We start from the raw sequence: 13,646 nt of genomic DNA, 5'->3' as shown, positions 1-13,646 counted from the left end.
CCAATTTCTTGACGGTGGGCTGTTTCCCATTCCGTAACAAGAAAAACCCAATTTAAACCCCAAACACAAAACGCAAACCCTCCTCCTCCGTCTCTTCTATTCCGCCTCTCTCAGCCGCCAAAATGTGGCGGAGTATAGACGCTCACCTTAAAGCCATTCGCTTACCTGTCCGTGCCATCCTTCTCTCCCAATCAAACCCTTGTTGCTCTCTCCCTCTACCAAAGCCACGCTCTCACCATTTCTCCTTTCCCAAAACCCTAACTGTTTACTCAATTTCTACTTCCTTTTCTCCAATTCTCAGTTTTACTGGCCGTCCACATTGTGGCAGTAGTAGCACTACTAGTTTGGCGTTTTTGAGGTGTGTCTCGTCAATCTCCTCAGCCTCCGCGCCGCAGCAGCAGACGACGGTAGACTGGAACGAACCAGTGTCGACCTCCGAATTTGAAAATGATGGAAACAACCGCCCTGTGGTAGAGGATTCCAAGTCTTCAATTACTGTTCGAGCTTATTTCTTCTCCACCAGGTTTGCTTCTTTAAAGGGTTTCTTTGTTAAATTTTAACTCGGTTGTGTTCGTAGTTAATTTTAGTTTCTATAGAAACGAAATGGTAAATGAATTATCCTTCTCTTTCTGTGGGATTTTAATTTTTTTCCTTTTCTTAATTAGAAAACTAAAATAAGCCAAATAGCAGGAAAACCATTTTGGATATGAGAATTTAAGATGTGAAAAGTGCTGTAATATGAGTGTTTGCATTGTTGAAAATTTATGTTTATCTGAATTTTGTATTTAATTGTTGTTGGTGTAGTGTGGATTTGAAGAGCTTAGTGGAACAGAACAAACCCAATTTCATCCCACCAACTTCCCGTATGACTAACTATGTCGTTCTTAAGTTTGGGAATCTCGCTGAACCCAGTGTAAGTTCCTTTTCTTTTGAAAGGATTATTCTGTTCTCCTTTATTGATATATGTTCGTAGAAATTTTTGTAAATTTACTGAAACTGGTTAATAAATGGAATAAAATAAATCAACCCGTGCATCATCAATATACTGTATTGTTTGTCTGCTGGAAAATATAAGTGGGACTAGGGAGAAGTAAATATCAGGCAGAGTTATGGGATGTAGCATGATACTTTTGAAGGGAAGCTGCCATTTGATGCTACGATGCTTCTTAATTATTACACTGTTTTCTAGAACATATGCAACCATCAAAAGTTTATTTATTTATTGGGTTGGTGGGTTTGGGGGTGGGGGGAAGGTTATGTGTCAAGTGTTAGTTGGTGGGGGACTCTCTTCAATACATATTGGATAAAAAATTACTAGACTAGCTTTACAAAATAGGTTGTAGTCTTCTTTAGAATATGCATGGGATACTTTTAAAGTTTCGTGTTTATTAAAAAAGGAAAAAACTTTTTAATCATTTTGGTTGGAGAATTTTATGCAAATATAGCACTTTGTTGGAGTATGTGAATGGATATGAGTTGTTCTACCATTTGATGTCAGCATATTTTTGCAAAATTTATGTTGCCATCTTTATTAATTTATAGTTTCCCAATTAGGGGCCTGTCTTTCTTCAAAGTGAATAGTCTCTGTTTATGATCCTGGAAATCTACCCTTTGTGCCATGTTGATTGAGTTATTTCTATATGAAAGTTAGATATTATTGCCAAATGATACTGTCTTTGATGCTCTCGAATCTGTTGATTTATTCAAGTATGAGATTTTCTTATGTTCATATCAATGATATCTATTTGAATTTTTTACTGAAGGATGTATTAATTTCCTTGTTTCAGGGTTTGGGCACTTGCATAACTGGAAGGAATAGCTGTTACATGGTAGTGTTTCAATATGGCTCTATTGTCTTGTTTAATGTCCGTGAACATGAGGTTGATGATTACTTGAAAATTGTAAGAAAACATGCATCAGGATTGCTTCCTGAAATGAGAAAGGATGGTGAGATCTTGTTTATTTTGTTTTTCAATTTTTGTTATATTTTCTTTGCAGACTTTAAACAAGTATGAGAGAAATTGTAATCTTGGCAGGCAAAATGATGTAACACATGATATTACTTGTTATTTCTGCATGCTACACAAATACAAATGAAATTATTGATCTTAAAGACAATTCAGAACAGTTTAGAAATGAACAAGTAAACGCACATGTCATCTCAATAATTGGGATGACTTGATTTATTTTTATAATTTCTCTCTGGCCAGGATGTACCATACAGCCATTTCAGCACCTCTAGTCCATTCTTTGAAGACTGAGGAAAATGATCCATTTAGTAGACCTCAACTAGATTGGGTTTGAGGCTGAGTTGAATGTGGAAACACCTGGAACACTCCTAAAAACAATGCTTTCTGGAACACTCCTAAAAACAATGCTTTCTATGGAAAAATATTGAATGTTTCACCATATTCAGTGGCTTGGTTGGGACACAGGTGTATTTAAAAAATCACTAAATCATGCTTTTGACTCAATACCACTGGACAAAAATGCATGCTATAGTGTTGAGAATAAGAGAACAAAGATCTTTCTCTAAATGGGAGAAAATGGGTAAAAGATATGGAAGGTTATAGTTTGAAGTTAGTGAAGTTTGGAAAGAAAAGAGGAGAAAATGAAAAGGAATGAAAGTTAGGATAGGGATAGTGGTGGTTTTCACTAATTATTTGCATCTTTATATACCATTCATCTATTATGTCCACTAGTTAGCATTACAGACTATACCATAGTTTACAAATGATGTTCTGTGAAATGTACTCTCTTGCTTCGGTTTCAAGCTAGATGGGTTATTGCTTTTCTAGTTTAATAGGTAGATGATGGATAATGAGGATTAACAACTCACATTGCTGTTGGTTTAACTAGGACAATGTTCTTCGAAGCTACCATGTAGCAAACAACCTTGACAGCAAGACATTCTTTCTTTCATTTTCTTCATATATATATATATATATATATATATATATATATATATATATATATAGTCTGTTTTTTTTTTTAGGAGGGGAGGGGGGGAGGGAAAAAGGAGAGGGGGAGGGGGCGGGGTGCAGGGTTAGGCAGGAGGGGGGAGTTTGCAGAAATTTTGTTATGCGGTTAGCTTGACATGGGAAATTATATATCAATATTTTTCTTCTTGTGAGCATTATTGCATTGAAGGACCTTTAGATATTTACTATCTTTCAAAATGCTGCCTTTCCCCCTTTAATTCCAGCACTTCAAGTTCTTGTTTATTTCCACCATTCATAACCCAAAAGAATTATTGTGATATCAATTGATGGCTGTATTGTATGCACCAGTGTTTATTTCTTCTGTACTCTCTCTGTATTCTTGTTCTTTTTCTTTGATCTTTACTACTGTTTAATAATTGACTTAACTTCTTGTTGACTATCATACTGAGTTGTGTTGTAGGAAGCCATGATCATATTTTCCTATCTACCTATTGTCATGGAGAGTTCTTGTTCTTTCTGCTTTTGTCTAAAGCAATATCTGATTTAACTTTTCACACCATTGGCATTATCATCTATTGCTTTGCCTGATTATCATCCGATTTTTCTTGCCCTGAGTCATTGGAAATTGTCCATGATGCCACACTAGATTCCTTAATTTATATGGCTTAATTTTCTGTTATTCAACTGCAAGAATATGAGGTGAGAGAGAAGCCAACTTTGAACACGTGGATGCAAGGAGGATTGGATTACATAATGTTACAGTTCTTGAATATTGATGGAATTCGCATAATTGGCAGTGTTCTTGGTCAAAGTATTGCTCTTGATTACTATGGACGCCAGGTATGTGTAAGGTCATCTCTGAAGTGTTTAAATTAGTGCAACTTTCTTATTTGACTATTTTTATAACCTTGTTTACTTCTTTTAGGTTGATGGAATGGTTGCTGAATTTACCGACATAAATCGTGGGATGGAAAAAACTGGAACATTTTCCATGGATAGCAAAAAACTTTTTCAACTAGTGGGGAAAGCAAACTCTAATCTTGCTGATGTTATTCTTAAGCTTGGACTTTTTGAGAGGTAAGAGTTTTGTGGCATTACTGCAAGAATAACAATTTAAAAAAGATACATATATTGTTTAAAAAGCTAGACAGGGTAAAATAAAACAAAGGGAAATTATTCTTATTGTCTACATCAACTGGTTTGGAATTAAGATTTAGTCAAGTTCATAACAATTAACTAATTGAGTAATTCTAAGGGTGTTCTTGGCTGTCTTAAAAGTGGGGGAAGAGCACAGAAACACTGAAGGAAACACAAAATTGTAAGGGATTTTTTTTTTGGATGAATATGTCGGGAATGATTCTATTTTCACATTTTTTATTTCCCTTGCACATACAAGCAAAGCTAGATTTCATTTCCTATATAAATGTAGATTCCAAAAATCCTATGGGAAAAAAAGGGGCTAGGGCATTCAGGATTGGGAGTGGTGAGATAGATAAAGAGGATGTGGGTGAAATTCCATTGCTTTGGACACTCCTTAATCACCAAGGGGACACACACACATACATACAAATCAAATAGTAGAGATTGGAGTTGATTCTTTTTCCCCTAATGTCTTAATTGCAAAACTCTTATTGGTTTCAACAGATCAGATATTGCTTGGAAAGATGCCAAATATGCTCAGATATGGGAATATCTAAGAGATGAATTTGAATTAACTCAAAGGTTTGCAAGTCTTGATTTTAAGTTGAAGTTTGTGGAGGTAATCTCGTCTTCTGAAGTTCTTATTTCGTTCTTGCCATCAGGGATTGAGAATGGATAGTTACAATAACATTTGGTCTTCTCTTTGCAGCATAATATTCGCTTTCTTCAGGAAATTCTGCAGAATAGGAAATCAGACTTCTTGGAATGGCTCATTATCATTTTAATTAGCGTTGAAATCATCATATCTGTATTTGATATTTCCCATAGGTCAGGATTTAAATTCTTCAAATTATTTTAACATCAATGGCCAGCAATCCATCTGATTGAAAGTGGCACGAAGTGTTAAGTCACTTGGTTCCTGTAAATAGTTAGACTCAGATTGTATATTTGATTTTGTTGCTAAGTTATAATATAGAGCTTTTGTCAATTTTTAGATCATTATTATTATTATTATTATTATCTTTTAATGGTGAGGTTGCATTTTTGAAGCAAAACCCAGTTGAAGTCTGAAATTTGGTTCATCCATGGTGCTGGCATAGAAAAATGGTTCAATTTTTCCCCAATTCCGGTGAACTTGGTGAGAGTTTTTACTTTTAACAACACTCATTTGGTTGATTCGTTATGTCTGTTGAGGCAATTTTGCACCTGTTGAACACCAAAATCACACAGCCTTAAATGAATGCATTAATGTATAGAAGATCATTTCATCCTCATTTTTGTGGTTGGTTTGGGGAATGGCAATGGTAGTGGGATTGGACAAGAAAGTTGATTTATTCAACCCATAAATCATAATGCACTGAAAAATTCATGAGTTGAAATCACCACCCAACAGTACTAAATGATTATATTCTATAAAAATAAAAATGTCAAAAGTAACTTTTCACCTAAAAAATAAGAGTGGCCGAGTAGGAATGTTGTCATGTCACAAATTGTTGCAGCCATAATTAATTTCTCTATTAATTTTTATATTTATGAACTAAATCACGTTTATCTTTCAAATTTCATTTGTACATAAACTTAATATTTTTATAAAGAGAATTTCAATAAATAAATAAATAAATAAATAAAGCCGACAGGAAAATGTGTGGTTAGATTTGTTATCAAAAAAGTAAAAGATTATGGATTTCTGAGTGCTTTATTTTACTTGGCAATGAATTTGTCACATTTGCTAAAATTATAGGAATTAGGTTTTATGGTGGGGCAACCTCCCAAAAGTTTTAATAATAATAATAATAATAATAATAATGATAATAATAATAATAATAATAATCCCTAAATTTTATTGCATTCTATTTTGGCATCCTTTATTTTTATCAACTTTCGGTTTTTTTTTTTTTAGAATAAAAACCGTACCTTCAAATTAAAATAATTTGCATAGAAATTAATAATAAATCTCAATGTTTTTAAAATTGGTCTGAGTTAAGGATTTAAAATTTAATTAAAATAGAATAAAGATTTAATTAGTATAATATTAAATAAATATTAAATATATTCTAAAATAAATAATTTTTTTAAATATAATAATAAAGATAATATATTATTGTAATTAATAGTTTGATATATATTATAAATGATAATTAAAAAAAATTTAATTAAATTTTAATATATAAATAATTTTTTAAAAAATAATTTTAAATTTTTAATTAAAATCTTAAAACGATTATATTTTGCAATAAAAAAAAATATTTAGAATGGAGAAGTTTCAAGTTAATAGCCTTTCGTGTAAGGCAGGAATAAAAGCTAGGAATTCTTGCTCAAAAGCCGTTGTCAAAATTATATATATATATATATATATATATATATATATATATATATTTATGTAAAGGAAGAAAGATTGAAAACAAAATTACCATGATAAAGGAGCATATAGTGTACAACGTATTTATGTTTAATTAATAAGAAAAAAATAACAAAATTTCATAAAAAAATTTATCAAAATTAGGATTTGTAAATGAACTAAGTTGCTTAAAACTCTAATTTTTAATTAAACCGATCCAATCGTCAACTCAATTTGGTTTTCACAACCATAATGAACCCTTAAATTTCATTTCCTTTAGTTTTATTGTTCCTTATTGATTTTCATTTATATCTCTTCTTATATTTCAACTTTGATTCTGGACTACAAAGTTTTAATTTCACCCTATCTTATAACTTCTATCTTGTTAATTCTTATTAGTTTTATTTGAAATAAATTATCTGTAAGAGAAGAATTTAATTAAATTCTCATATAATTATGTTTAATATTTTTTTCTTTTAAAATATTTTTTAAGTTAAAAAAAATTAAAAAATTTTTACTATCAAATTTCCAAACAAGAAAATTGATTAAAAAAAAAAAAAAATCAATTGAATTAAATTTTTGTAAAATTCTAGTTTCCAAATAGAGAGATTATATTGATAAATATAATAGCTCAAACTTGAAAGTTGAGAACCTCAATTTTCTGAGTAATTTTTATAGTCTGTCTTAAAATTTTACTTTATGTTTTATTTCTATCTTTTAACTTCAATTTATTACTAAAAAATTTTTAAATTTTAATTTTATTTCACAAAAAATTTCCCTCTAACCTACAATAGCAGGTTTTCAGATTAAAAAATTCCTTTAAACTATATTGCAACGTTTACAAATACAGTTTCAGCACTTTCTGGTGAATGATAAATCTTCCACCTTTCCAAGAAGCAGATAATTGTGATGATATTAGTATTTTTGTGATTGATCAGATGGTGATAGCAGGTTAAAAGGATTTTTGTGAAACAAAATTATAATTCAAGAATTTTTCAGTAACAAATTAAAGTTAAGGGATGAAATGAAATACATGACAAAATTAAAAAATGAGATATAAAAATACCCCCAAATTTCTACACCTTTAAAATATGAAATATTTGAAAATTTTATTTTATAATAATAATATGTGTGATCTCAATAAATTTCTCCTCTCCTATAAATATGGACATCATCAGTGCACTGCAAGCTCATATTACAAGCAAAGAAAAAGGATATATAGAGAGAGATAATGGAAGCAGCACATATCAGCTCACCATTGAAGCATGAGAAAGGAGGGTGGACGTCCTTTCCCTTCATTATAGGTAAATCTCTCTCTCTCTATGTGCGTTTGTGAATGCTTCAGCTTTCTTTATTTCCTTTCTTATTAGTTCCAATCATTTTGAACATGTATGCAGGTGCTGTGATGGGTCTTACACTAGCATCTGGGGGTTGGTCAGCCAATTTGATAGTATTTTTGATAAGTGAATACAATATAAAGAGTATTGCGGCTACTCAAATTAATAATGTAATTCTTGGTTGCAATAATCTCTTTCCCATCGCCGGAGCCATCATCGCCGACTCCTTCTTCGGCTCCTTCTCTGTCGTTGCTGTTTTTGCCTTCATTTCCTTGCTGGTGACTCTCAAATTTTATCTTTCTAAATATATGTATACACTAACAAAATTAAAATTATATATACGTTCATTTGTGAAATTTAAAACTTCAAAGTAATTTTTCAATCAATTTTAATATAGGTAAAAAATTTTAATATAGTTTTATATATTTAAAATTAAATTGTCCCCTAACTTTATGAAAAAAAAAATAATATGGTTCTACATATTTAAAAATTAAATTGGGCTCTAAATTTAAAAATTTTTATATTTTATTGAGTTATTTATCTATTTGATTTTTAGTATCTTGGTTCAAAAGTTTTATTTTGTAGCATAGTTCATATTGTTTTTAAAATAATTCATTTATAAAATGTCATCTTATATTTATTTTAAAAGTAAAAACTTTCAAAAGAAGTAGCTTATATTACATATTAACTTTAATCTTTAACTAATAAAATCTTATTTCGTAAAAAAATAATAGTTATCTAAAATTTTTTTCAATTTTAAAATTTTTAAGTTTACAATTTTAAATATTATAAAATTCTATTCATCATATTATATAATCTAAAAATAATTTTTTAATTAAATTTTTTGTTAAATTAGAAAAGGGGAATTACTTATTTAAAAATTATATTAATATATTTTTTAAATAATTATTCACTATAATTCATTTATAAAATTTAAACATTTATTTTTTAAAAATATGTCTTGCATTTAAAATATAAGAATTTTAATGATGATACTTCAAAAATCACCACATAATATATATATTTTAATTTTTTATCCTTTTATGTAAATAATTTTAAGAAATAATAAAATAATTTATTAATCAACATTTTTATTCATTAATACTTGAAAGAAAATAATAATTAATTAAATATTTTATCATTAAAAAATTCAATAATATTTTTTAAAAATCTAAAACATAAAAATATATGTTAAATTATATTATTAAAATAAAATAATAAATAATTCACATAACGCGTAAACTTTAATAGAGTGCTTATAAAAAAAAAAATGAAATGGTACTTTGGCTTCTCTCTAAGAATAAATCCTATATTCACCAATCTATTGAATGTGAGATCTTGACTTCTAATTTCTTATAACTTATTTTTCTGACCAATATACTAAAATAGAAAATAATTTTTAAATACACAAGAAGTATCGACATGCATCCTTGAACTAAACTCAATAAAATGAATTATTATTGGAGATGATACAAAATTAATCTACACAACAGGGAAAAAAAAGCTAGTGGTATATTAGTTGAAAAGGTTGCAATCATGACCACAGAGTCTATTTGGGGTTAAGTGCATCCATAGTGCCACTAACTATACATGTGCATTACCAATAAACTAAAGCCATATTTGGTGTTACAATGTAGTAGTACATTGATTACGTTGTTTAGTAATATAAAATTTTTTTTGATATAATAAATTAATAATTATATAATATAATTAATTATATTTAAAATAATATAATGATTATTATCTATAAAAATAAATGTAAATATAATTATTTATTTTTATTTTTTTCATTTATTGTTAATATTATCACGATCACCATTAGTACTATCACCATTACTTTTACCTTATCATCACTACCCTTGCCTTATCATCACTATCACCACCACCACTTTGTTATCACCACTACCACTACTTAACCACCCCGATTACCACTTAGGCACTTCCACCTCTACAACCACTTAGCCATCATCACTACCTCATTTTGCCACCTTAGCACCTAATCACTATTGTCGCTGCCATCACCACCACTTAGCTACCACCACCACTCAACGACTTATAAATTAAGTATTAAAATTAAAATTATTATTATTATATTACACTTTTTATATTTTTATTTTATAACTAAATATAAGAATATAATAATAATTAAATTATATTATAATTTTGATTGAATTACATAATTGATTACATTGCATTACACTACGTTACATTATACCAAACATAACCTAAAAGTATTAGAATGGTCTGAGGTTTCAAGTTATGAATTCAAATCCCAATCAAATTCAATTATTTCAAAAAATAAAAAAATTCTTTACCATTTTCATCATGTAATGTCTATTATGATCGATCATACCAATTATTAGATCTTACCCTTTTCAGATATGTAATGAGAGTTCAAACATCTTGATCTTGTTTATTGTGATCATTAACAAAGTTAATTATTATATTTTTTTGACATTGGTGTAGCTGTGACTTTTACGTATATATTGCAACTTCACAGGGTGTGATCTTGTTAACCCTAACATCTACAATCCATTCCTTGAGACCTCCACTATGTGCAGTTGGTTCATATGCATGTCAAACTCCGTCACACCTTCAATATGGTGTCCTTTATCGGGCCTTATCCCTAGCTTCATTGGGGGTTGGAGGCACACGCTTCACAATTGCAACTATGGGGGCAGACCAATTTGATCAGCCAAATCATCAAGCAATATTCTTCAACTGGTATTTTTTGACCTTGTACCTTGGCAGTATCATAAGCTACACGGCTATCATCTACATTCAGGATAATATTAGTTGGAGTTTAGGGTTTGGGATCTGTGTCATCGCTAATGCCATTAGCTTAGCCGTGTTTTTGCTCGGAAAACGTTTCTACCGGCCAAGTAAGCCGAAGGGAAGTCCCTTCATGAGCATTGCTCGTGTTGTGGTTGCGGCGATTCGCAAAAGGAAGATGTTATCAGGAAATTGTCAGGGTTTGGACTATTATCATGGAGACACCAGTACTAAGTTTCAAGTTCGCACTCCTACAGAAAATTTCAGGTATATTAGAGAGCTTTTAAAATTTTCAAGTTGGGTAATTCTTTTTGTCGAAGTCTTCTCGATCAAAAGTTCATATTATGATCAAAAGCTAGAGATTGAGCATTTAGGTTATGTTTAAAACAATCTTCTCCTTATTTTAGAATGAAACACACATATCTTGATGACGACGTTTCATATCATAAAGAATCTATTTATGTTAAAGATAGTGGTACTACTGCTGCTCCAAATTTAATACTTCAGTCTCAATATGGTGGGATTTTAAAGGCATAGTCACTTATAAAATAATTGGCATAGGGCTGTAGAAAATTTTTTAAAGAAAACTAAAAAGTAGAATTTCGTATTCTTGTGTTAGGTTTTAAAAATTTAATTAAGATTTGAAAAATAATTTGAAGATGTTTTTTATAGTAGCTATTAGCAGTTTTAATAACTGTTATATGTTTTATTAGCTATTAACTATTAGATATTTACTGTTAGTAGTTATCTGTTTATGTATTAATTTAAAATAGAAGTATTTAGTAAAAATAGTTATTGGATTAGTTGTTAAAAGTAAAAATAGATAAGAAATTATTAGGTGCACCCAGTGTACATACACTGTCTCCTATAATCATGTGGGGCCCACTCTCTATATTATAGGAATGACACACTTTTCTATGAGAGATGGAGTGCTATTTTTTAGTATTTCTGGTGTATCTAATAATTAGCCAAAATAGAGATACATATTATTAACCCCCAGTCAAAATGTTCCTTCAGCCTTCTAAAAGTAAGGAGGAGTAACTTTTCATAAATAACTTTCTTAACCTCTAAACACTATACCAGCAAACAGTATAGACAAGAGGGATAGTGTTTTAATTATGATAAAGTACTGAACATTATCTTAAAAGTTGTTGCCGAACAAGACATAAAATAGAAGAGAACGAATTATTTATTACAAAAATCATACTTTTTTCATTATTAAAATTAAATAATTATTTAAAAAATATTTATTTATAATAAAAAAATTAATTATATCATTATAAAATAATGAATACCATACGTTAAAAATTTGAATAGTGAATTTTGAAGATCCAGCTCCAGCAATAACTTTTTTATGTGCGAAATTTTATAATTAATTCCAATAGCATCAAAATTAGGTCCAATATACATGTCTAATAATGTCAATGTCACTTAAAGATATATTCTTCTTCTTTCTATGCAGATTTTTGAATTTTGCAGCCATAAGAACAGAAGATGAAAATCAACCATCTTGGAAGCTATGTACATTGGAGGAATTAGAAGATCTCAAAATCCTAATCAAAATCATGCCACTATGGTCTACTAGCATTTTCTTGAGTACTACCATAGCTATATTCAACAGCCTAACAATCCTCCAAGCCCTTACTATGGACAGGCACCTTGGACCACATTTCAAAGTTCCACCTGGGTCTTTCCTAGTCTTTAACCTAGTGGCCACCGCTCTATCAATCTTCATCATTGATCGCTTCTTACTTCCCGCGTGGAAAAATCTGATTTGTCAAACCTTGACGCCCCTCCAACGTATAGGAATCGGTCATGTCATCAATATCCTAGCCATGGTGGCATCTGCCCTAATCGAGTCAAGAAGGCTCCATGTGGTTGAAACCCATAACAGCAATGGTACACCTGGATCATCAATCGTGCCTATGTCAGGACTATGGCTTGTTTTGCCATTAGCCATTGTAGGGGTTGGGGAGGGGTTTCACTTTCCAGGACAAGTAGCATTGTATTATCAAGAATTTCCAAGTTCATTAAGAAGTACTTCTACGGCTATGATTTCATTGCTAATTGGAATTGGATTTTATCTAGGCACAGCAATCACTAATTTGGTGCGTCGATCCACAGGATGGTTACCTAATAACAACATTAATGATGGGAGATTGGATAATGTATTTTGGTTGTCGGCAGTGATAGGGGTGGTGAACTTTGGGTACTATCTCGTATGTGCTAAGTTGTTTAAGTATCAAAATGTTGAAAAGCATGATGATCATGATCATGGTGAGGTTTCTAGCATTGCTCATTAAGGCTGCAATGTCAACAAACTTAAGGTTGCGAGCTTGAATTACCTTCCAATAATTGTTGTTAGCTCACGCAACAGTTTGGTAATTTCATGTTATAAAAATGCTTTTTAATTGGCTTATTGTCTATTACTTAGGTGTTTAATGAAATCTTTTAAGCATCAAGAAAAAAAAATTCAAATAATAAAAATTAATTATTTTTGTCAAATATGTCCTAATCTCGCATGTCAAATAGTTATAATACGAGCTTTTGTGAATTTTTTTTTCATTATTATTATCTTTTGACGGTGAAGATGCACTTTTAAAGTAAAACTCAAATTTTTTTAAAGCAAATCTTTTGCTGAAAGAATTTTAGAAAAAACTTAACTTGAAGCACTAAAACTGAACCTAATGATTCGATACACTCAATTTAAGTGCTGCAAGTTAAGTGAAAAAATCTGAAGCAAAGTACAAAAGAAAACCAAAAAGCAACGGCAAAAACATATCAAACCAGACTCTGATACATGACATTAAGAAGTACCAACTCAGCACCACAAAACTTAAACAAGCAAAACCCAGTTGCAATCTAAAATTTGGTTCATCCATGGTTCTGGCATAGAAAATTGGATAAAATTTTCCCCCAATTCGAGGGAACTTGGTGTGGGAGTTTTAACATACATTAGGTTGATTATTTTGTCTCGTGAGGCAATTTTGCCCAAAATGAATGTATTAATTTATCAAAGATCATTTCATTCTCGTTTCTATGATTGGGTGGGGGAATGGCAATGGTAATGGTGATTTATTGTCATGTCACAATATTGTTGCAGCCGGCCATTACTAA

General features: G+C 30.4%; 2 protein-coding genes across 2 annotated transcripts; both read left to right on the top strand.

The window, feature by feature from the left end:
• Positions 1–5,070, top strand: LOC110645446 (protein RETARDED ROOT GROWTH-LIKE). Its single transcript, XM_021798631.2, has 7 exons — positions 1–523; positions 805–913; positions 1,788–1,947; positions 3,634–3,782; positions 3,868–4,019; positions 4,587–4,701; positions 4,792–5,070. Exons 1-7 carry the CDS (start codon positions 123–125, stop codon positions 4,939–4,941), a joined length of 1,236 nt encoding a protein of 411 aa, XP_021654323.2. The 5' UTR covers positions 1–122; the 3' UTR covers positions 4,942–5,070.
• Positions 5,071–7,612: 2,542 nt separating this feature from the next.
• On the top strand, positions 7,613–13,034 carry LOC110645448 (protein NRT1/ PTR FAMILY 2.7). The gene is made up of 4 exons (XM_058133470.1): positions 7,613–7,724; positions 7,818–8,035; positions 10,258–10,796; positions 11,992–13,034. The coding sequence occupies exons 1-4, from the start codon at positions 7,652–7,654 to the stop codon at positions 12,830–12,832; spliced, it is 1,671 nt and encodes a 556-aa protein (XP_057989453.1). The 5' UTR covers positions 7,613–7,651; the 3' UTR covers positions 12,833–13,034.
• Positions 13,035–13,646: the final 612 nt, after the last annotated feature.

The sequence above is a fragment of the Hevea brasiliensis genome, chromosome 14, assembly GCF_030052815.1.
Source record: "Hevea brasiliensis isolate MT/VB/25A 57/8 chromosome 14, ASM3005281v1, whole genome shotgun sequence".
Taxonomy (NCBI): domain Eukaryota; kingdom Viridiplantae; phylum Streptophyta; class Magnoliopsida; order Malpighiales; family Euphorbiaceae; genus Hevea; species Hevea brasiliensis.
Note: the sequence above shows the minus strand (reverse complement) of the source record. Positions and strands in the feature narration are given on the sequence as shown.

What these genes read in the sequence shown, in the direction of transcription:
- LOC110645446 (XM_021798631.2), top strand. Translation starts at nt 123, where the DNA reads ATGTGGCGGAGTATAGACGCTCACCTTAAAGCCATTCGCTTACCTGTC. An exon ending in GGAATCTCGCTGAACCCAGT is followed by an intron (nt 914 to 1,787) that starts GTAAGTTCCTTT and finishes TCCTTGTTTCAG; the next exon opens with GGTTTGGGCACTTGCATAAC. An exon ending in TTGATTACTATGGACGCCAG is followed by an intron (nt 3,783 to 3,867) that starts GTATGTGTAAGG and finishes TACTTCTTTTAG; the next exon opens with GTTGATGGAATGGTTGCTGA.
- LOC110645448 (XM_058133470.1), top strand. Translation starts at nt 7,652, where the DNA reads ATGGAAGCAGCACATATCAGCTCACCATTGAAGCATGAGAAAGGAGGG. An exon ending in TTGCCTTCATTTCCTTGCTG is followed by an intron (nt 8,036 to 10,257) that starts GTGACTCTCAAA and finishes GCAACTTCACAG; the next exon opens with GGTGTGATCTTGTTAACCCT. An exon ending in ACTCCTACAGAAAATTTCAG is followed by an intron (nt 10,797 to 11,991) that starts GTATATTAGAGA and finishes CTTTCTATGCAG; the next exon opens with ATTTTTGAATTTTGCAGCCA.